The 23,161-nt window shown below is 42.3% G+C and overlaps 1 protein-coding gene across 5 annotated transcripts in view; it reads left to right on the forward strand.

Annotated features, from left to right (window-relative positions):
• The first annotated feature begins 208 nt into the window (after nt 1-208).
• nhsl3 (NHS like 3) overlaps nt 209-23,161 on the forward strand; it is a 43,081-nt gene continuing 20,128 nt past the window's right edge. For 2 of the 5 annotated variants that reach the window (XM_032580885.1, XM_032580886.1), the window contains exons 1-2: nt 210-366; nt 829-1,224. In XM_032580885.1, coding sequence (XP_032436776.1) covers nt 993-1,224 — 232 coding nt within the window. In that variant the 5' untranslated portion in view covers nt 210-366; nt 829-992. Of the gene's footprint in view, nt 367-828; nt 1,225-13,921; nt 14,716-23,161 lie in introns of those variants that run through there. The other 3 variants (XM_032580887.1, XM_032580888.1, XM_032580889.1) reach the window with 2 other exon arrangements.

The raw sequence follows: 23,161 nt of genomic DNA on the forward strand, positions 1-23,161 counted from the left end.
CAAATCAGCAAACACCGCCGCCTGGCACCGTAACTGGAAAGAATTCAAAAGGCTAAGGCGCAAAAACGTGCAAAAAGCGCAGAAGGAAAAACCCACCGAAAAGCTAAAAAGTCAGTTTGGAATGTGGAGGGAAGCAGGCAGCGCCGGAGCTGCGGGGCCGACTGCAAACAGCAACGCGAGAGGGTGGAGGAGAGGCTGGCTCTCGGGCAGAGGGGTGGGACAGGCTGTTTCACAGAGCATGCAGCTTCATTCACTCTGCTAAAAAACACACACGCACACTCGCCTATCCCTTGGAAAGCTGTTCTCAGGCCGAGGGGGGAAAAAAAGCAAGGAGCAGCAGAAGGAGAGGACAGAACGCTTCGCTGAGTAAGTTGCTTAAGATAGTGTCTTTTGCAGATTGTCATGCAGCAAAAGCAAACATGTTTGGATTGCAACGACAGGTAGAGGAAGCACACAGTTGACTCTGACCCTTTTTGATTCTGTTTTAGTCAAACGGCAGGCTTTTCCTCGCTCTCTTTCTGCTCTTCCAGCTCATCCTCAGTTACTTTTCTGCTTGTTTGAGCAGCATGTGCGCTCGCAAATGCGACGGTACAAAGATCTGGCTTGCCTGTGCAGGATGGGTGTGGGAGGGATGTGAAAACTTCAGCTGGACAACGGGAGCATGCTCAACGCAGTGCAGCTGGAGTCTGGTGTCTGTTTTTTTCCCCTCAGCCTGGGTTATTTTCTAGCTCTTCTTCTTGATGTCTCACTCGCTCACCCCTTCCCTACGCCTTCCATCTCCGGCTCCACTTTGTGTGTCTCATCCTGCTGATCTCACTGTTATCCCAGGTGGTTGGACGGTCAGGAAGAACTGATACCAGGGGAGAGGCCAGAGAGTGACTCTCATCGAATCCTGGAGAGAAATTTCGCACCCGGTGAATCGTTCCAAGCGGAGACAACTGAAGGGAGTGTTGTGGGGGGGAAGATTTCTACCCACTGGGACCAACCTCACAATGTCCCGGAGGAGGTCTACAGGTGACCTGGTGCCCAGGGACATCTCTGAGATCTTAGCCAAGGAGGCGAGGGCTCAGCGTGGACAGAAGAAGTCGGGAGGCTCCCTGGGACAGGCCTTCAGCTGGTTGAGGAAGAGCCGGAGGAAGAAGAACCTCGGCAACGGGGTGAGCCGTACTCCCACCGGGGTGGCGGATAATAAACCGGGACTTCTCAACCACGACGCCGCGAAGGGTTAGTGTCCCTCTCATGCCGTCGCTTCTCTGTAAATGCTTCACTTCACTGCAGCTTCAGTGTCATGATGGTGTTGTAAACCTGCGACGATTTTGAATGTTGGAAACATTTAAAAATTAAGAAAGCTCCCCATCGGCTAACACACACAGGGCAAACTTCAACACGGACTCTTCCTGCCGTTAAAGTTACAGAGCAGATTTTCAGCAGGAAGGTGAAAAAAGCAAATCCAAATCTTTTTTTCTCATAGGGGTAAAACGGTTTGTTTTTATGTTTTGCACTTGAAAAACTTGCACATTGCCCTGTGATGGACTGGTGACCTGTCCATGGTGTACCCCTCCTCTCACCCGTTAACCGCTGGAGATGGGCACCAGCACCTGTCCCAACCCCACTAGGGTTAAGGGTGTAAGATAACGGATGGATGGATGGAAACACTTGCACATAAATGATTCCAGGAGGGGGAAAAAAATTATTTTCAAGGTCATCGTGTTTGGTCTTATGATACTTCGCTACAGGTCAATCAATCCCAAAAGTTAATCTGTTTCAGTACGTCAGTTCACCTATTGAAGCGCATTGTTGTATAGATTATAGGCTAATTATGTAGACTGATGTTGTCAGGCCATTATATCTGTAAATTATGTCGATTTTCCACTTATAGCTCATGAAAGCATAACATTTAGCATCACTAAATGCTTACTGAAATACTTCAAGTCAGACAGCTGCATCAGAACGCATGTCAAATTTATTGAAACATGCCCGTATATTTATTTTTTAAGGCCCCTTTTGCCATTTTACACTTTTATTCCAGACCGAAACTTTGTCATTTTGTCTGTTTCTACTTTCATTTCATAAATAATCTGTTAGGTAATTACATACTTTTACTTTTTCCCTCGTTTCCATTGATTATTATTATAATAACTTTAGTAAGTGACTCTTATGAAATATATAGGTGTATAGGCTTCGGTGAGATAAATAAGATGGAGAAAATGTGCTTTTTTTGGGCACATCCACGATTACACCTTTTTGTTTTGTCTTTTTTTATGTTAGTGAAAGTTTTACAATTCACAAAAAGATTTTGCTTAAAACACACACACACACCCACACACGCACGCACGCGCACCCCCACACACACACACACACAATTTATCTCTTTCTTAAATGGTTAGACACAAAGGGAACTGTTGCGTTTGAATCTTATCACTGTTACTGGCTGACAGGAAGTACGCCTGTGTAGGTTTTCTCCATTCACTGAGGGTCTGCCATTGATGTTCCTGTAGCAGTTACTTTTTTTCTTTTGTAGATCAGCTATTTTAAGTCTTTCTCGTTTCTCTGGCAACTTTGTTGTGGCTTTCCTTTTAATCGCAGCCTTCTCGGTGATGATTTACATCTGAGGAATGTGTTGGTAAAATGTAAAGAGGGATTTATTCTTGGTCAAGACATCAGTCTACACATCTGTATTTTGGCCAGTGACTCACTGATGCGACTCAGGGGTCTAATCCCCTTTTTTCTGTTTACTGGTGCGTTTGCTTTTTCGGCAGCAAAGAGATTACCCACACTCGCCATTTCCTGTTTTTGTTCCATCCCTATAGTATTCCCTTTCTCTCTTGTCGTTCTGGGTGTGCCTGTGTGTGTGTGTGTGTGTGTGTGTTTGTGTCATTGTCATGAATTCAGGACTTTTATTGACTTGTCCAACCAAAACGACGGGCTTCCGTGATTCATTAGTATCCTCAACCTTCTGGATGGGTAACAGACAGCGTCTCCTTTAGAAGCCAAAGTTGAACCAGTTGACAGTTTAATAACTTAATAGTGCTAATAAATCCTTAGCAGAGGTCAAAGGCTGATGCTGAAAATGTGTGGGAACCATGTTTTTTTGGCATTTTGTGTCAGGGATTTTTCCAGCGTGAGCCTGAGGAGAACACGTCAAGAGGCATGACAGGCAACAGACTGAAGAGGCCAAAGTCAAATAGGACAAATTATATTTAGGACTTTCAGCTTGTTCCCTGAAGTCATTTTTAGATTTAGGTGAAGAAACATTGCATTAACATACTTGGTTCAACTCAATGAACCGCAGAATTCGTTCACTGCTTTCCTGTCCAACTTAGCTGAGCTTGTAGAGGACTGATCTGTATCGCTTCCTCTTCTTTGTGGTTTTAGGAGACCTATCTACCCATACCAATGTCACTACCCCACGCTTGGCGAATCAGAAAATAAGGCGATTAAACACGTTTTTCTGGTTTAGTTTAACTAGCCTGTGGTCTACAACTCTGCAGACCTGGAGGTCTTCTGAGGGTTGGATTCCAGCGAGAACAAAAGCAACTCTTGACTGCAGTGAAAATGGCACACGGAAAATAGCACTGCATTTTGGAGAACGTCAAACTCTCTGACTCTCGTGTCTGTTTTTGTTTGTAATAAAATAATCTGTGCTGAAATGGTTTAATATTCGACTTGCAAATTCAAGAAATTGCTTTAATAGAACTTCACCGACAACATAACGTAGGCTAAACAATGTCATACGGAGACACGCCATTCGATACAAGAACAGATGAGGAGCAAAGTTATTGACATCTATCTTCTGGTCTGGTAAAAGTTACCAAGTCATTTCCAAGAGTTGGGGACTCTAACGAGCCCACAGTAAGAGCCAAAACACATAAATGGTGAAAACTGTAACAGTGGAGAACATTCCCGGGTGTGGCAATCCTTCCGAAGTTACTCCAAGAGTACGTCGGCGACCAAAAGTAACTTCTAACCCAAAGTATCCAAGGGAAACTTCTGAGGGCAAAACTCCCTCTAACCAAAAAGAACACAACGTGTTTCCCAAGACTTTTAGGAAAAAATTACATGGACTGATGAGACGGAGGGAGAACTTTTTTGCTATTGCTGCTGGTGTAAAACAAACAGCATTTGAGGAAATAAAAAAAAACCCCACCATGCTAGCGTTTAGACATGGTGATAGTATACTGTCAGGTTGCCTTTACTCTTCAGGATCTGGGTGACTTGCCATAATTGGTCAAACTCTGAATTCTGCTCTCCAGCAGAAAACGAAACCCAGGAATGTCAGGTCATCGGTGTGTGAGCCTTTTAGAATGGCCTCCTCATGCAAGCTGTACATTATCACTACAAAGACGTCCAGACTCCGAGCTGCTTTCAACCATTCATAATCACAAGGGGAGACAGCAATACGCCACACAGATGTGACTTTTCAAAAATAAAGCCCACAGTGTCAGACAACAGCCATGTCGTGCGTCATTGACACCAATATACATGAAGCCTGTGTCAGAGACTCACCAAGGCATTTTGTCAAATCAATAATGATGAACAAACACAGTTTAGTTATCCATTTGTTGGCCAAACAAATACCAAGAATAGGCATTTGCTTTTGTTGGTAAAAAAAAAAAACGTGATGCTTGGCCAACAAATCATGTATCTCACCTTCTTACTCTTCTTGTCTGAAATGATTTCTGCGTCTTGTTTACTTTCTTAAAACCAGTAGCTAGAGATCACTGGACTCAATAGACCGTCCCTATGACATGGCTTTGCCTCTATGCCAGATGATCAGGGTTGCACCGATTGTAGCTCTTCTTGCCAATCACTGATCTTTAAAAAACTTGACAAGGCGATTTAAATTTTGGCCAATTGCGATTTTTTTTTAAAATAATTGACTGACTGACTTTGTGGCCAGTCAGTTTTCTCTTATGGCAGAGCAATAAGAGGACAGTGGCTAATGTTCAGACCTTTGTGGAAATAGATAAGATCAATGGATTAGATCACCTTCACATTTCAGTATCGGCCGATTGCCGATCACCCGAAATTAAGGAGGGATGGTGTACCCCTACTTCTGATGCAGGGTGGTTGCTACATTTCTTAGCAAGACAGGGATGTTAAACAGGTTGGCTGACTTTTCCTTCGCCTCAGTAGATTAACCTCTTCAAAAAACACATAGAGATGGCAAAAAGTGGCTCAGTCCCAACTGGCGTTTTGGAAAATTGGACACATGTACAGTGTGATAGCAGCCATCGACAATGCCGCAGTGACATGTTCCCTTTCACCAGAATGTCTTAGAGTTTGCGTAAGTGTGCACTCTGGTGAAGTTTGTACTTTAGAGATTTGAACTCTTTCAGGCTCCCTTTTGAGTGTCCAATATGTTTGCAGGACATTAGATTTTTCTTGCCATGTTGTTACATGAACTAACTAAAATAGTCAACTTAATTGTGTTTGTGTTGCTGATTTTCTACTTTTTTCAAATCGGACCAGACATTCGTTTCTCCCTGTATCTCAGTGAAGCCAACTTGTTGATCCTCCTGTCAACGCTGGACGTCTTGATTCGCCTCTGCCTCAGATGCGCCCGCTCTGCAGTCCGGCTTTGATCCATCAGTTAGACGTCGAAGGTCCTGTCCAGTTTGTCCGGTCTGTTTTTACGTGCTGAATTCCTCTGAGCCGTGCGGCAGAAGCAGCAAGCACGGCTGCTTCTGTGCTTGCTGAAGCAGCCGTGCTTGCTGCCGTGCTTGCGGCACGGCATCCCGTGCCGCAAGCACGGGATGCCGTGCTTGCGGCATCCCGGCCGCAAGCACGGCGGCCGGGATGCCAGATTGGGCCCAGAGTTATGCGATGCAGGGGAGAGATTACAACGAATCACAAAGCCCTATTCAGCCTAAAGAGGACTCTTAGGGAAGCACTCTCTCAATGCTTTTTTAATTAGAGAAACTTCTCAGAGCAAACACACACACACGCCCCCACACACACACACACACACCCCTACAAGTCTCGCAGTCTTCACGTTTTCATCAAACTTATTACTTTTTTAAAAAAACAATTTGCATCTGAAAGTGTTTTGTTCTGCACTTCACGTTGACAGCTACGGGCGCGAGCGCGGATGTCCCCGCGTGGACGGGTGCAACCCTGTATCAGCGGGTGTATCTGTGTTTGTGTGTCAGCGGCATATTGCCGGGGCTTCAGGGCGGCGCCCGCATTCATTACATCACCTCTCCGAGCATAAGGCCTTTCACAGAAAGCGCTGCGACTGTCTGCTACGTGACGAATGGCGCTGTTCGGATCCTGATGTCACTTTCCCATTCCCGCGTGTGCGTCCGTGTGCTCAGACATGGTCTCCTGCACGCGTAGGGCACTGCTCTGTGTGTCACAGATGCAGGCCTTGTAAAACCGTGCTGGTAATGCATGCCATTCCTTTTTGCTTGGGTTTTCCTTACATGCATGTGTGTGGCTGCCACATCACAAAACACGGCCGGGGTGTGTAGATTTACAAACTGTAATGCAGATTACAGGGCCTGGCAGAGCAACGGAGCTGCCAACGTCTCATTACGCAGACAACGTTGTATATAGCTTTTAGTTCTATTACAGGCCACAACTCAGAGCGGCTTTAATACAGTTTGGCAGGCTAAGGGCAGCGACCGAAAGTGTGCCGGCGTATACAAGTTTAATGCAACCCCGCCATGATGTCCCTGTGCAACCATCATTCACCACACACACACACACAGCGGCAAGCCAATGAGAGAGGTAATTTTACCTGGGTAAGCAGATACCGCCGACCCTCATCCATCACCGCAGACCTGAAGGTGCAGCTCTTAGGTAAATGTCTCCCAGCAACGCGTTACTGTGGCAGGAATACAGCAAGGCAACAATAAAAACCGAGACATTCATCGTCCTTAAAGGCCAAGACGGTGAAGGTTGTGTATTGGATTGGAGTAAATCTAAAACACGCCCTCATTAGGGTGTGGCACGGCAAATGTCAAAACATACTGAAAAATGGTTAGAGCCATTTTGATGGTTGTCTAATTCTAACAGTGGCCTAGCGGCATTAAAAAAAACACTGATTTTTTTTGGAATGTGCTTTCGCAAATAAAATACACGTTTCAAACTCTGATCACATTTACTGTGGCAATGGCTTTTAAAGAAAGAGTCTGCATGTACAACTTTCAATCATATCTTTTGAAGATATGGTTGAAAGTTTGTCTTTATTCAGCTTTGGAGAATCTGTCCTAAAATTTGGTTAAAATCCGGTTCACATTTAGCCGAAAGTTCTACAAATTCACTATTTGTTGCCACACTTTTATGTAGTCTAGATAGAACCAATCTTTTTTTCAATTAAATTTGTCTGTGGGACTCATTGAAAATGTTATGTAATATTTACTCCATACCAGTAGGTGGTGACAACATCATTATAAACCACATAAAAATGCAGGTGGATATCCTTAGCCAGGCTAAATCAGTGCTAGGCAAAACATTCTAAAACGTCTGGTAGCATCACTGTAGTTTCTATGACGGCACTTTTTTACATTTTATTTATTTAATTTTTTTTAAAATAATTTGTGGGTAATCAAATTGTCAGAGGCTAAATATTGTATTGAGAAGTAGGGTTGATTGAATAAGCTCCATAGCCATAAAGAACTGTGAAGCAGCCTTTTAGTTTAGCGCCAAAAGGAAACTCCAGATTACAGGCCTTAGCATTGCTAGCAGCTAACAGTTAGCCAGCTAGTTGTGGTACTAGTTACTACTACCAATTCAAGACTGTAAATGTGCAGCCATTTCTCCCAGTTTTATGAATTTAACCACTGAAAGTACATGTGATTGATTTCATGAAAGACATACTGTCAGAAGTGTTGATAAACAGTTTACACATTATATTCTCGGCAGCCATGTTGAAAAATAAACTTGGAGACTTTAGACTTTCCGAGTCGGAATTCTCTCTTCATTTCAGTCTTTTGCATTTTCGACTCAGAATGCCAAGATGTCAAATTTGTCAACAAAACATGGCAACTCGAGAACTACTTCCTTTCACACTTCAAAATAAGAGTCTCAGACATATGGTTTCAAGGCCGTCCAATTAAATAGCTAACACCTGCTTTATCACACTAAGTCATCCTAATGACAACAGCGTACGTCATCTCGTTGAAATATTTTGACCATGTTTGTCTCCTACTTTTTGTTAGCCCTACTTTTTAATTTACTGCAGATAAGCCTGTTTCATAAAAGCACATTTAAACCGGTCTGTGTCCACTTTTACCAAACAGAACCCCAGATGCAAACCAAATAGACATCATGGGCAGTTCACCAAATTCCTGCAGCTTTTTCTTTATAGGGTTAGTGATAATGTTTTGTTTCATTGGACATGCAGGATGTTTGAAGTGGTGGAAGAGCAGCTGGAACACATCAGCCTGGACTGAGGGAGTGGGTCTCTGTTTACACTGAGATACACAGTTAATTTCCCCTCAGGACAGTCCGAGTGTGTGTGTGTGTGTGTGTGTGTGTGGGGTGTGTGTGTGTGTGTGTGTGTTTGGGGGGCGGGAGGGCTCTTATGTAACACGGATTAACAAATACACCTGTTGAACTCTGCTTATTCCTTCCCACTGAGTCTCTCTGTGTGGAAAGGGTAGGCGACACAATGAGAGAACAACCTGGGAATTCAATCCGTCTTTAGCAAAGTAATCGTCAATCCTCTGATGATTTCTGCATGTTCGAACTCAAAGAAGTGCTGCTTAATCGTCTGCGTCTCTGGGTCTCTTGTGTCTTCACAAACGCGCGAACTCTGATGTTTATCTTATGCGGCTCAGTGCGCCTTACGGGAATTGTCGCAACATCGACAATTGGCAGTAAATTTAGCAGCAGTGATGTACCTGGGCGCCTCCCGTTGCCCCCTGCTGGGCTCGCGGTGGTAGTGCGTGTGTGTTTGAAGCTCACACCTTAGAGCAGGGGTCTCAAACTCCAGTCCTCCAGGGCCGCAGACCTACAGTTTTTAGATGTGCCACAGGTACAAAACACTGGAATGAAATGGCTTAATTACCTCCTCCTTGTGTAGATCAGTTCTCCAGAACCTTGCTAATGACCTAATTATTCTATTCAGGTGTGGTGCAGCAGAGGCACATCTAAAAGTTGCAGGACTGCGGCCCTCGAGGACTGGAGTTTGAGACCCCTGCCTTAGAGGGTGTGCAAAAAAGGCACGCTTTGCAGAAGCTTTGACTGGGCGGATGATTCTCTCTGCTGCTGGAGATGATTAGCCTTTTGGGTTTCATCCCCTTTGAGGTTCACTGAAAATGCTCTGTGTTGAGATTAGACCGACGTCTTCGTCAACACCGGCGCCAGTCGCCTGTTTGTGCCGCAGCGTGTCGAGGGGATTAAGTGATACCTTATATTCACATCTTCATGTTAGAGCCCAGCTTAGGCAGTAAGTCCAGACGCAACGCTGAGGTTTGCACTGCTGCTTCGGAGGACTAGAAGTCAGGAATCCACCTGAAACGTAAAGAAAAACGCAATAACTTTCCTTGAAACTTTCTTTCCTACGAGATAACCAAAGGGAAATGTGTAAGCTATTTTTCATCCACGCAAAAAACGTTCAGGATTCTGCATCGGAAGCAGTTTTACTTATGAATGCAACACAATGGGAGTTCTCCCACTACTGTCAGCTTTTAATATTTATTTGGTTTTAGAGGAAGGCAAGAATATTTTGTAATCTGGAAAGAAATAAAATAAATAAGCAATAAATTATTTTGTACTGGGAGGAAGAAAAAAAAAACAACAATATCACCAGTCAACAAAAAATAAATAATTTTTGTTGCCAAGTATGCATCCACTTAAGTAATGTGAGGAATGGTCGTTCAAAAGGTTAACCAGAGCAAAACATGTTTGCTGTTATCCTCCATTACATAACATCATAAACTAAGATACATTCAAAGTTGTGGTTCTTGCATGAAGAGAATGTAAAGTCCACATATTTCTTGTAATCTGTTCATGAATCAAACATATTCCACTCCTCTTCAGGTTCAACAGCAACCTGAACTGCAATGGCGATGGCAGCGCTTTGCCACTAGATGGGAGTACTGAGTTGACTTGTTGGCTTTCAGAACTCGTCCGTAAAGACATGAATCAAGGTCAAACGTAGCAAAGGCAGCAGAATGACGGATAGAAAGATGATTGCTTTTTCTTTCAACAAGTCTTCCCGCGCCGTTTACGTCGACCGTGTTGGAAAGGAGCAGAAACAGAGGGAAGCATTCACGTCTTTTCACGCTTCTAACGGTAACCCTGACAACCACTTTCCCTGACAGCAACCTGTCTCCACACCGGAGTCCTTTAATGTGTCCACACACACACACACACACACTGTTGTTCACCTGCGAGTTTCTTGCACCTGTCTAATGGTGACATGTGTCACAGACTTTGATGGTTTTCCCATTGAAATGGATCTGGGGCATGTTTTGCATGGCGCTTTGCAGCTCGGGGTGTCTGAGTGCTCTCTCTCTCTGAGGCGGTTCTCCACCATCACAAATGTACTGGGCGCGGTTCTGCATTAAGAGGCCGCATGATAGCAGATCACTTTACAGCCCAACACCAACGCTGAGTAACGTCCTGCACAGATACATCCCCCTCTTTCTCTCTAAGCAGCCATGTTTCACCGTCAGAAAAACTCTTCCCGCTTCTCGGATTAACAATCGATACCAGAAAAAAACAAGGCACTGGAAATGTATTCTTGCCCCACACTGACTAAACAAACTTTTAATGGTAATTAAATATATCAAGTAGTCCCTTCTCATTTTTACTTAAATATTCTGATGTGCTTGGAAAGTGAGTTATCGTAGTTGTATCATCTGGTAGGATTTATTTCAAAGTGAGTAAGATTCACCGATCTATGAACGCAAATAAGTAAATTTAAGTCACAAAAAGGTGAAGCTACTCAACTTTTTCATGTAATCTACATTTTGTGAAGAAAAATTAATTCATTTTACTTTTTTTATTAAGTACATGTGACAAAAAGTAACATTTACTTAATTTATTATTTAGCTTTCTGCTTAGCATAATTTACAAGATATAGATGTTTGGTTTTTTTTTAATACACTTGCATTCATGGTGTTTGAATTTAGCTTAACTAAATTCAAACCTCACACAGTTTGCAGTTTTTTTTTTATTTTTAAATGTGAATCTGACACATCAGTTTTTCAGTGAACAACGCGGTCCGCCATCACTGCGAATCCGCTTTACTTCTCAATTTCATCTCCTCTGGTTGTTCTCAGCACATCAGAGACGTCTGGGAGAAAAAAACATGAACATGGCGTCCACTCTGATGAGCGCGCGGCTTCATTTTCTCTCCCTGCCTCCGCTCCCGCTCCCGTTCGGCTCCTGGGAGAAATCTCGCGTTACACATGGAGGTCAGAAGCGGCGACTTCCGTCCGGAACGGCGCGCGTGTCATCTTCGCCCTTGTCGTCTCTCTCCGACGTGATTCTGGGTGAATGGTGTCGATTCAGAAGCTCCAGAATGAAGGTCATGGCGACTGAGTGGCTGCACCGGCTGCGAGTGTCAAAAAAAAATATCTGCGAATTACAGGAGCTGCTATATTTGCATTTGCGGCGCCTCTTAACCATTGCACCTTTTTGACGTTTTTGCTTTTTTTTTTTTTGTTGGTCTGTTCAACTACATCTTGTTCACTGGATTGTCTGAATATCACAAACTCCAAAGTAACTTAGAGGGTCAGTATTATGTAACATTGAGATCTACATCATGTTAGAATATTATTATTCATCAAAAACATGCCTGGGGTTTTGCCTTGATCCTTTCATGCGTGTTTGAGAAATCCTAAAGTCTCCTGCAGCAACCACTCAGCTGTGTGAAACACCTCTGTGGATCTAGCTCTGCCTTGAAGACATGGCTCCTCCTCACAGCCGCAGTTTCCAAGCTTTCGCCTCACAGAGCGGCCCGCCCCTGCGACTCCCCCAATCAGCTCCTTCAGACTAGCCAGCAGCAATTAGCAACCACCTGGTGGAACTGCTGCATGTGCTGCAGCTCTGGTAAAACGTCGTTAAACAGTTAACAGAGGAGCAAAGTTGTAACCACTTCCTGTATTGCAGTGGTTCCCAAAGTGTGGGGCGCGCCCCCTAGGTGGGGTGCAGTGCCATTGGGAAGCGGTATGGATGAATGGGGGAAAAAACAGTTACACAACTGTGTTTCACTGTAACAGGTTGTTTTGTTGCAACCTGAAGTGTGAAATAAACTTCAGTGGAGTTTGAAAACAAAATATGTGTATAGGTTTATGTCTGGTTGAACGATGTGTGTGCCCAGTTGATTTTTTTTTTCTTTTTTGGGGGGGATTTTATTGTAATCCAAAGGGGGGTTCCAGAAAATCTTTGGGAACCACTGCTGTATTGGAAAGAGCATGTTTTCCTTAAAGAGACAGAGACCCAATTTCAAGGCATTAAATTACAAAGTGAAATTTCTTTTATTTATTACAACTAAAGGTAAAATAGTTTCTTGATTGTGCTCTGAAAACACATAATGCTTCCCCTTCAAAGTAAAGTACCTTTATTCCTGTTCTTAGATGTTTGAACAATCCTATTAAAAACCTGGTTTCAAGTATGGACAGATGGACAGAGCACCCAGTCAAAGTTTACACTTAAATCCAATCGAGACGTTCTGGCTGGACTTTAGTACCGTTAGACACATGTCCTGCTCCCCGAAGTGCTTAATTGCAAAAACCTTGAAATAAATTCAGGAGCAGCATCTCGTTCAAATGAGAAGATGTTTCCGTCATAACGCGATGTAAAACCCGTCAAGATCTCAATTCTCAATTTAATGAGATTTTTTTTTTTTTTAAAAACGACTTAAAACATTTACATCTCATTAAAACCAAAATATATTCTCTTTTAAATAAGAAAGGGAGCAGCATTAAAACCGACACACAAAAATCTTGGGATTTTTGTGTGTCGTCTGCAAGAAAGCAGGCGAGAAGAAGCAGAATGCGAGGGAGGAAATTTATGCCTTTTTAAAAAGTCATAATCTCAGAGAAGCGTGTGCTTATGTCTTGTTAACACTAACAAGACATAAGTTACTTTCATTTGTAATGAGAAAGTTTCTCATTACAAATAGATATCAAATTCATCTCATTTTAACAACTTAAGTCGCAGCGAGTTTTACATAACCTGAAAGCTTTTTGTCGTAACGACAAACTGCTCCTGAATTTATTTCCCATCTCTGGCAATTAGACACAAACAAAACCGCTTCCAGGTTTTCTTTTTTATTTGCCAAAAATCACACCTAATTGCCTTTCCTGTTTACCAACATGGACTATGTTGCGTTGGTATACGGCGGAAAATTCCACAAAATCCATTTTATATAAAGTGGTTGCTAACAAGATCGGTTTTACTTAAATGGGACCTATTGTGCACATCAATGAACGCACATTGTTGTCGTAAATATGTCGGATTTAGCAAATATGCTAATTTTGGTCGAGTTGGGACTTCCATCCACAGTCCCAACTTGACAAATGCGAGAAGGTCCAAACGGGTTGAACGTTTCTGAAAGCCACCGAAGGAGTTCAGCTTTAAAAAAGAAAAGACACTGATGTGTTGGTGGGTCTCTTTAAAAAAAAAAAACAACAACCTCAGGTTCCAAAATTCCCCATTATCTTTTTCGTGTAGACCATCTGGCTCCGTGTCTGTATTTTCTCCAAACGTAGTGGGAATGCTCTCATCTCAAAGCCAGCTTTGATCGGTGGGACTGGCTCTCTGGCCTGCGTCTCCTCAACCAGAGTCTGCATGTGTGCGTTCAGAAAAATCACAGCGCATTATTAAGCACGTCGTGGCTGTTTACGGGTTTCACGTTTCCGTCGGACAAGCACGTTTGATGTGCCGCTCTCTTCCCGCCGGTTCACCTTCCCTGTTCTGTGTGTGTGTGTGTGTGTGAGAGAGAGAGAGAGAGAGAGAGACACACACACAGAGGAATCTGGGTTCCTCCAAGTTATGTGGACATGACCTGCCGGCTGCGCTTGTAATGTTTGGCAGCACAAACAACCGATCGCCTCTGACGCCGGGACGGTGGGAGGAAGAGGAGCGTGTGAATTATTGAATGATCCGTACGATGGAGCTCAGCGTGAGAGAGTGCTCAGATGTGTGAAGGCGCGGTTTGAGAGCGCAGAGAGGCTGAGGAGGAGTGGGAGTGGCACACACACACACACACACATGCAACACACACACGCGTGCAACACACTTGTGCGTCTCAGCGTTGGATGTTGCCATTCCGTCAGCGGCTGGATGCACAAGAGCAGCTGGGTGTCAGCTTCGAGACGCTCGACTGATTTGAATGCGCTTGTGTGTGTGGGTGTGTGTGTGTGTTTTTTTCCTCTGCTTTCTTTTCTGGATCCGCATGTTTAATAAGAGCTCTTGTAGGAATGATGTCAGTAGGTCTGTAGCTCAAACACTCAACAACCCGGTGTGTTTGGAAGGGTGGAATCGTCGGGAATGGTTTGACTGGCGGGATTGAGGAATGCCTTGCCGACGTCCACTCAAGCTGGTGAACGCGGACGTAAAGTTACCAAGGAGTCAAGATGCTGTAGACGCACTTTAGGAACGGCCCCAGTATGGGGAACAGCATCCAGACGAAGAAGAAGAAGAAGAAGAGCGCGTTGACCGAAGAGGGCTCTCCGTCGGTGACCCCGAGTCCCAAGCGGCAAAAAGCTGCAAGCTTTCGTCTGCCGGGACGTGTGGACAGACAGAGTCCAGGTAGGAGGACAGCAGGAAGGAAGGAGGAGTTAGTCATCTACAAAACAGCTTTTAAAAAAAAAAAAAGATAAGAGTGAAGTCATCTTATGTAGTTTGTTGTGTCTGTTGGTGTTTTGTGTGGTCATGTGAAGACCTGCTGTAAGCTCTTTTTGGTGACTTTATTCCCATGCTGACTCTATCTTAGTCAGCTTCAAGCGTCCCTGCTTATTGCACAGGCGTACAAAAGAATGTGTGTGTTAGCAAAAGTGGATTTCTCCCCCCCCCCACCCCCCTCCTCTCCTCTTTCCCTGTGTTTTGGTCCACTGGTTTGGACTTCTTGCTGACAAATAACTAGTCGAGCATTTTGCAGGCCGAGTCCGACCACATCCTCTTCCTTCCTGGTGCTAACACAGTCTGCTGGACTCCATCTCAGCGCAAATAATGGGAATCTTTTTTTCCCCTGACTGTGTGGAATGCCGTACCTGCTATGGAAAACTGATCCTTGTCTCTCTGTTAATTGTTCCCGAAGCGACAAAAAAAAAAAAAAAACACCACCTGACGAACTGGTTCGACACAATCGCACATTGACAGGCATGCAGAGATTGTGAGATAATGCTCAGCGGATGTGAATTGTTTTTGCACTCAGGTTCTGCTGACGTAACCCGTTTCTCAGAAGTAGATTTCCATTTCTCGCTTCTCAGTTTGTAGGCGGTGGACGTTGTTCGTTTTATTTGGGGCTGCCAGGGGTTTGGCATGTTTTTACTGCATCCTTCAAACAGCACACCTAACGACATAGATGTGTCTCATATAGAAATGCTGTTGTCCTCTCAGTATGTGCTGCATATTGTAGTGTTTGGAGTATTGCCGTATTCCGGAGGCTACTATTATGACGAGTCCTCAAGAAAGAGGTTATTTAATTGAGGTTTCACAGAACACAAAGCAAAAGTCCAACACGTTGTTCTGATTTCAGCTGACTTTTAACCTTCCACTCCTTCCCCACTGTGAGTGAAGCCTTACCCTGCAAAGTCATCTCCTATCAGCAAGATTGCAAGACTAAAGAGCGTTCCACGGTTAAGATTACTAACTGGACATACGTGAGGTCTACCGAATTCGCACTCTGCTAGCTGATAATATATTTGGCAATTTGCATGAACTCTTCCCGCCCTTGATGCCCACAGCCGATGTGGATTTAAATGACTGGCTCATATTGGAACGGAAAGGGCAACCTTCAAGCAGCTGACGAATGTCCGAAACTCAACAGGCGCATCCCTACAAACCAAAGTCTGAATTTTAACACCTTTTAAAAGGCCAACGTGTAACAAATTAGTGAGAATTTGTGCAAAATTTCCTCAACCTTCACATTTCAAATGTGCAAAATTTCTACTAGCAGGACAGGCACCCAAACCAGTTGATTGTAGAAAGGCAGTGGATCAGCTACTCTCTACACAAAACTACTATGGACATCACCAGGCAAACCCGGAAAGCACATGTATGGTTCTTTCTGCAAGTCAGACAATGTGTCCTTGGGCCCAGAAACACAATAACAGGTTAATGTCTGTGGATATGTGTGTGATTATCACCACTTGTTGCACTTTGTTCACTTCCTCTTTCACTTACAGTTTACACAGAAACATGTGGAGTGGATGCATATGGAAGCATAGTTTTCTCAATTTTGTTGGTAATGGGAACTGAAGGACTGAAGCCTCTGAACATGGATTAGTTGATGGTATATCGTCTCTTTGTTGTATAGAAAGGTTAACTCAAACATTTATTTCCTGGACTGTTATTGATTCAGTTTCAACTCCTTTGCAAAAATTCTAGACAAGATTAGAGACTTTAGGACTACCCCTCATCCTAGTCATAACCCTCCCCATTAACTCCAGCCCATTGCTCCAAATCTTCTTTATAGATTCTTCTGCATGTTGTGTTTCAGCGTTTTTGGCAACACGAGTCCCAAAACTAAAGGAATCTTCATCTTTCAAAGTTTAAATGGAAAACATCTGACATGCCATAAGTGTTACTTCCAGTCTGGACTGACATCTTTTTGTAACCCCACAATGCAGCTGTTTCAAATCAATTTCCCATCCACCTTTTTCTCTGAGAAAAAGAGAGATGGTTTCTCTTTGCAAAGATAAGACTTCCAATAAGCTGTCTAATAAAACAGTACTACTGCAATGCTGAATTATCACTGGATATCCTTGAATCCTTGAAATACCATCCCTTCTGTGGCTTTTCACTCCCTTTCCACTCCCCTCCTCTTGCCTCGCTCAGTGACGCTATCTCCTTGACCTTCGATCGCTGCCTAACGGGCTTATCTCCCAGCGTTTGAAAGGTGAGATATTTGGATGCGAGCGCACGAAGACTTGCGCTCATTCAAAAGGAAGCTGTTGACAGAATTAGGGAGGGACGATGGAAACAAGAGCAGAGATTACAACGGCGAGGGAAGACGAGAAGAGACAGCGTATAGTCTTCTGTCTAATTCGGGAATAAAGCCGCCTGTTGACGTCCCCGCCATTTTAATTTCAGCTGCCTTGTACGGAAGGCGTGATGTCCCACATTTTCATTTTCCTTGCTGGGGAAAGCTCGCCTGAGCCTTTTGATATCTGCGAGCGAGGCTAAGACGCTCTCCGCTCCCTTCGTGGTCCTCCCTTTGAAGATCCCATTCAATGTGTGTCACTGTCAAAGTCAGGGACTCCCCGCAGAGCAGCTTAGGCAACACACAGTAAAATAAGGAGAGGATGACTTTTCATCTCTTCTGCCTTGTCCTCCCATGATCTTGTCCCCCAGCACTAATAAGCTGAGTTGAGCTCTTGCTCCTCATTTAACTCTTATGGACTTGGATCTACAGAAGCATCTCAAAGGTCTTCCCTACTGACCGTCATCGTTTTGTATGTTGCTGACATTTTGGGTAAAGTACAATTTGGGTTGATATTCTGTTCTCAATGTCACATCCGGTGACTCCACTGGATGGCATATACCAGATTTATATTCTCCAACGGATGTTACACCAGGCGGCGTTAGTCGTGTGTCTTCAGGTAATGTAAGATACGTAACTATCGATGTCATTCAGACGGCACCAACAGGTGCTTATAACAATAATTTGATGCGGTGGCTGAAAGACGGAGGCATAACGATGGAGTCAAGTCCTCCGGCTGCCTTTGAATTGCAAAATTGCTCAGCACAGGTCATGGCTGAGTTGAGAGAGCACAGGTAGGGCAAGCCTCTAGTCCGGCGAGTCGTCAGTGGAGAATAATGAATCTGAAAGAACTTTGAAAGAAATCCCTCAAAATGTGTTGGAATATAACTTTTGCCGATGTTTTTGCTGTAGTCAGTTTTGTAGATTAAAATTTACATTTTTTTCTCATTTAACCAAAAGAGTATTTATCATTAGAAACGAGAGAAAATATACAACATTGTAAACGGAGTAGCATGTGTATTTCTGTTTGTATTTACATCTTATTTCAAAATGGTGACTGGAAAAAATCGTTGATAAGTTTCTCAATTAATAAAACACTTTTTGTTGGAATTACAGCAGTAACACTCTTTGCATAGCTGCTAACCATCTGTTTGCCTGTTTCCACCGGTATTGTAGGGATTTATCGTTAGTGATGAGCTCCAAGTGTTTGTGGTTGGAAGGCATTCCTGCCATCACCCTAATCTTTAGCTCCTACCACAGATTTTACATCACATTCAAGCTGGGACTTCAGAATCTTAATATTACTTGCAAGAAGAAGAAACCTGTTGAAAACCTTAATCTTCCGGGAATAAAAATAAGTTTGGGCTTAAATGTGTCTTCAGTGGCAGAATAAGCTTGTTGTGAGGAATGGAAGAAATTTGACAGGATTTTCTTTTTAATTAAATGTTCAGGAGTTTTAATGTACAAGCCTTAGAGGATTGACTTTCTCTGTAAGGACCCACCAATCGCTGGTGTAAAAGCCATCAAGTTCCGCATGGGATTACGCTTGTTCATTCATTCCCTCGCATGCCTAGTTAGAGCCTGTCCTAAATCAAACTTTCGAACTTGTCAGTGAAAAATAATTCCCTGCAGTGTGCTGTAGCTTACTGTAGAATAATAAAGCATCTCAGGGAAGCTTTATTTGTAGGAGAGATGTAGCTTAGGTGCAATGTTTAGGTTTAGGACGTAGGTGTGAAAGTAGCATTCCTGTGAGTGGCTGGACTTAAGGTTTCCCAGCAGAACATTACCTATACGTATCACTTAACCTTTGTTTCCAAAACTCTAGACTGAAATAGTTGTAGACATGCATTGACACAGCTGTCAATTGATCCCATGAAGGGTTAATGCTGACATTTAGACCCTGAACTCATTTCTTAATCCGTGTTTTTTTCCCTGCTCCAGTGGACGGATATATTTAGTGCCATGCTGTATATATAAAAATTGCAACACAGTGACTACAGCGTCATCATTGTTGCAAAATTGTTTATTTTCCAATTAAACTGTGCAGATTATTTGCAATTATAATAAGGGGGGAAAAAAATCCTTGAAATTATTTGTTATTATCGTCATCTCAATCCTCTTTTCACTCAAACCTAGCATGTTAGCTACGAATTAAACCACCTGTATTTGTCTTTTTTACATAAAATCTAGTTTTTCATTTGTCGTTTGGACCATGACAATCAGCAAAAAAAATAAAATAAAATAACATAAAAGAGAATTCACTCTGAAAATATGGAATAAGATGCACCATGTTACACTAAGGTGGACTTGGAGTGCAACCAGCAGCGTCAACTAGCTTGACTTAGCTTGGAAACATGACAGTAGTTTGCCTCCTGTGAAGGTGCAGACATTTAACATCTGTTGAATCAGTGTCGTGTCCCAAGGAGACAAAATGTTTTTGTTTTAATTGTTATAAATGACTAACATCAGCTTAGAGCCGTCACGTCTGTTTAGCTGTTAGCAGAGTGCCTGTTAGCTGTTAGCAGAGTACCTGTTAGCTGTTAGCAGAGTGCCTGTTAGCTGTTAGCAGAGTACCTGTTAGCTGTTAGCAGAGTGCCTGTTAGCTGTTAGCAGAGTACCTGTTAGCTGTTAGCAGAGTGCCTGTTAGCTGTTAGCAGAGTACCTGTTAGCTCGGTAGCTGTTAGCCTTCCACTGCTCTGACTACAAAATCACTGATGCAACATATTTACAGTAATCAGAGAAAACAAAACTGAAACTACTTGGCTTCGAAAAAGCCATTTAACATGTAAAGATAACTTTGAAGTTTGCTAAAATCTTGATAAATGGTTGAAGACGTGCGTCTGCACAGGAATATTTTCAACATGCTATGTGGAAGACTCCAGAAAAGCGGCGACCGTTCACTTTTATCTCTGGACTCCATGTTGCTGCTCAGATTGTAAACATGTTACAGTGGAGTGAGCTCACTCTTCTGAACAGAAGAACTAAGGATTGCTGTGTAATAGGCCTCAGCCTCTGGCTTCCTGTATTACCATGTAATGTAATTTGAATACCAATCCATGCTTTGAAACACAGTGCACACAAAAAACAAGCCCCATGCAGTTAGTGGTCATCACTCTGGCTTTGAGGTTAAACAGAATTTGATGCAGTTTGGCTTAAATATACTTTATCATCTTCAGCTGCATTAACTGCCTTTTATGACGTTACATTGTCGAGTGAGTGACTTAGCATGTTCTGTCCGGCTGATGTAAGAAAAGCACAACATAAAGTATGCAAATAACTTCTGGCCCCAAGTGTGTCCTGTTAGCTTGAGTGTATAAATGTGGAAGCCCTGAAAGATGCAGAACTACTTCAATATTTTTTGTTGTGGAAAATATGGACTCAAACCTGGAGCAAAGGTTTCCTGTCTCATAATTATGATGAAACATTTTTCCCCGAAAAAGATGAGTGCTAAAAATAAAAGACTTGAATAATTCTACATCAGACATGACAGCTTACGTTCATGTAGATGTCTTCGTATTTACCGAGTCAATTTAATTTGCTTGGAATAAATAAATAGCCTATTCTGTCAAATATTGCTACTGGATAAAAAATGTAGCAAGCAGATCTTACCCGTTACAAAACCTCCAATTATTTTATATTTTCCATTACAACCCTCTGCAAACAGACATGTAAATGACTGAAGATGCATATGTGGGCGTTATGTAACGTTTATAGCGTGTTTAATTATATATAAACTCCGCTAACTTTTTGGGACCTAAAATTTGATGGCGTTTGCCAGCAAAATCCGGAGCAAATATTTTTTCATATCGTTTTCCTGACGCCAAGAAACCTCGGGCTCGAAAGATATTGCAAGGTTTTGACTTATTTTAGTCTGTGCCAACCCTGGCTTGTTTGTTGTACGCCCGATTTACTCCTTTTCACACGGATTTACAGACCTATTCCGTCGAAATCCCTCAGATTTGTTTACAGAAGGGAGACTCGCTCTGTGTACCGTGCGTGTTGGGATTTCAGGGGGCGAAGCGCGAGGAGGAAGAATTTGTTTCCAGCAGCATTAGTGAAGTCTCGCAGTTTGGCGTGTCTGCTGGCCACTCAGTCCAACACAGGAAAACTTGTTCTTCTGTCTCTCGCAGACACGCGCGTATTGTCGGCGTCTCTATCGCTACGGCGACACTTGCATGTGTTGCCATGTGAAAATATTGGGAACAGACTCAATCTGTTCAGGTCTAATGTGTCTGCCGTGATTCAGACGACACACAACAGTCAGGCTCATCACTTCCACCCCACAGCAGATGGTTTTTGGTCTGGAGTTTAAACTTGGCCTCTTTGTTTCTCCTAAATATGCTCACATTTTTCTTTCTCACAGTTCTCATGTTTAGATTTCCTCTGGTTTGTCAGCAAAAAAAAAAATTAGAATATAAGCGAGATTTTTGCCAACAACCTCTTGGCTAAGTTGTTTATTTAATAGCTACAAAATTGACTTGATTAATTTTGTTTTAATAGAGAAAGCTGGGTTCATAAGCTGACATTTCTTTCGTTCAAGAATAAGCTGCTGGAGATTTTGACATTTGGACTTTGAGTCATTATTGCAATTTAGAAAAAGGTTAAGGAGGCTGGGAATACGAGGAGCTGCAGCCATGAGCACATTTTCCTAAATCTGAAATGAAAATATTTCAGAGGATTTATCATAACAAGAGGTTTTGTGGTTTTTCATCTAGAGAAACAAGATTTTGGATACATTATTTTAACCGTTTATAAAGCAGTTGAATGTTGTTGGGTTTTTTTTAGTTGTCCTGAAAACAGAAGCGGAATCATTAAAGCTTTCAGCCTGATAAGATATATCTTTTCTTCAGAGCAGATGAAAAACATTTCACGGATTAGGTCAGTCAGGCAGTTTGACAACCTCGGTTTCCCAGCTTGAGCTCGCACTAAACGTGTTCGCAACAAAGTGAGAGTAGAGTGGGATTAGCAACAGTGTGTCTAAATTTAAAGGTCATCACTGGTAAAATGTTGGACTTTCCCACGAGGAACCTGAAGCCTTGTGCATGAGAGTATATATCATTTAAAACGAAGGTTGTGGATAATGTCTGTTTTCCTTAAAGAAAAGAGATGAGCTACAACAAAACTTTCAATTTTACCTTGGAGTTTACAGGCACAAGTAGGGATTTAGTAACTATTAGACAAAACTAAATATTTGTTAACTTTTTGCTAATAGGCTTATTATTTAGTTCACTTTATTCTAACGCCTGTTTCCACTACCGGAGCTTTTTCCAGGTACCAGTTGATTTATTTATTTATTTATAGCCTTACAGTTTTCTGACATCATTTGAAATAGCTTAGCAAAGCTCATACTTTGCTAAATTTAACAGTAATACAATTTATATTATTAAACATTCGTTTATGGTTGTCTGTGTCTGAAGTTTCAATTGTTTGATTATGAACAATTTTGGTTACTTTTTGCTAACAAGCTAACTATTTGTTAGGTTTTGAAAACGAGCTATTGTAGTTTTTGCAAAATATATATACTGTGTGTATATATATATATATATATATATATATATATATATATTTGTTACTGTGTTGACATATTTCAAATGTCTGTTACTTTTAGGTAATATGCTCACTATTTCTATTTTCAAGCTACAATCTATTTCAATTACTTTTTATTAAAAAGATAACTATTTTGATCATTTGAAAAAGGATAAAAACTAAATATTTGCTCATATGCTAACTATTTTGGGTTTCCTTAATATGCTAAACATCTGGTCTCTGATACTATTCCAAATATGTATGTAGCTTTTTGCTAACATGCTATCTTTATCTGTTACTTTTTGCTAACATGCTATTCTTATTCGTTACTTTTTGTTAACAAGCTATCCTTAACTGTTACTTTTTTGCTAACAAGCTATCCCTATCTGTTGCCTTTTGCTAACAAGCTATCCCTATCTGTTACTTTTTGCTAACAAGCTATCCCTATCTGTTACTTTTTGCTAACAAGCTATCCCTATCTGTTACTTTTTGCTAACAAGCTATCCCTATCTGTTACTTTTTGCT

This window comes from Xiphophorus hellerii, chromosome 13, assembly GCF_003331165.1.
Source record: "Xiphophorus hellerii strain 12219 chromosome 13, Xiphophorus_hellerii-4.1, whole genome shotgun sequence".
Classification (NCBI taxonomy): domain Eukaryota; kingdom Metazoa; phylum Chordata; class Actinopteri; order Cyprinodontiformes; family Poeciliidae; genus Xiphophorus; species Xiphophorus hellerii.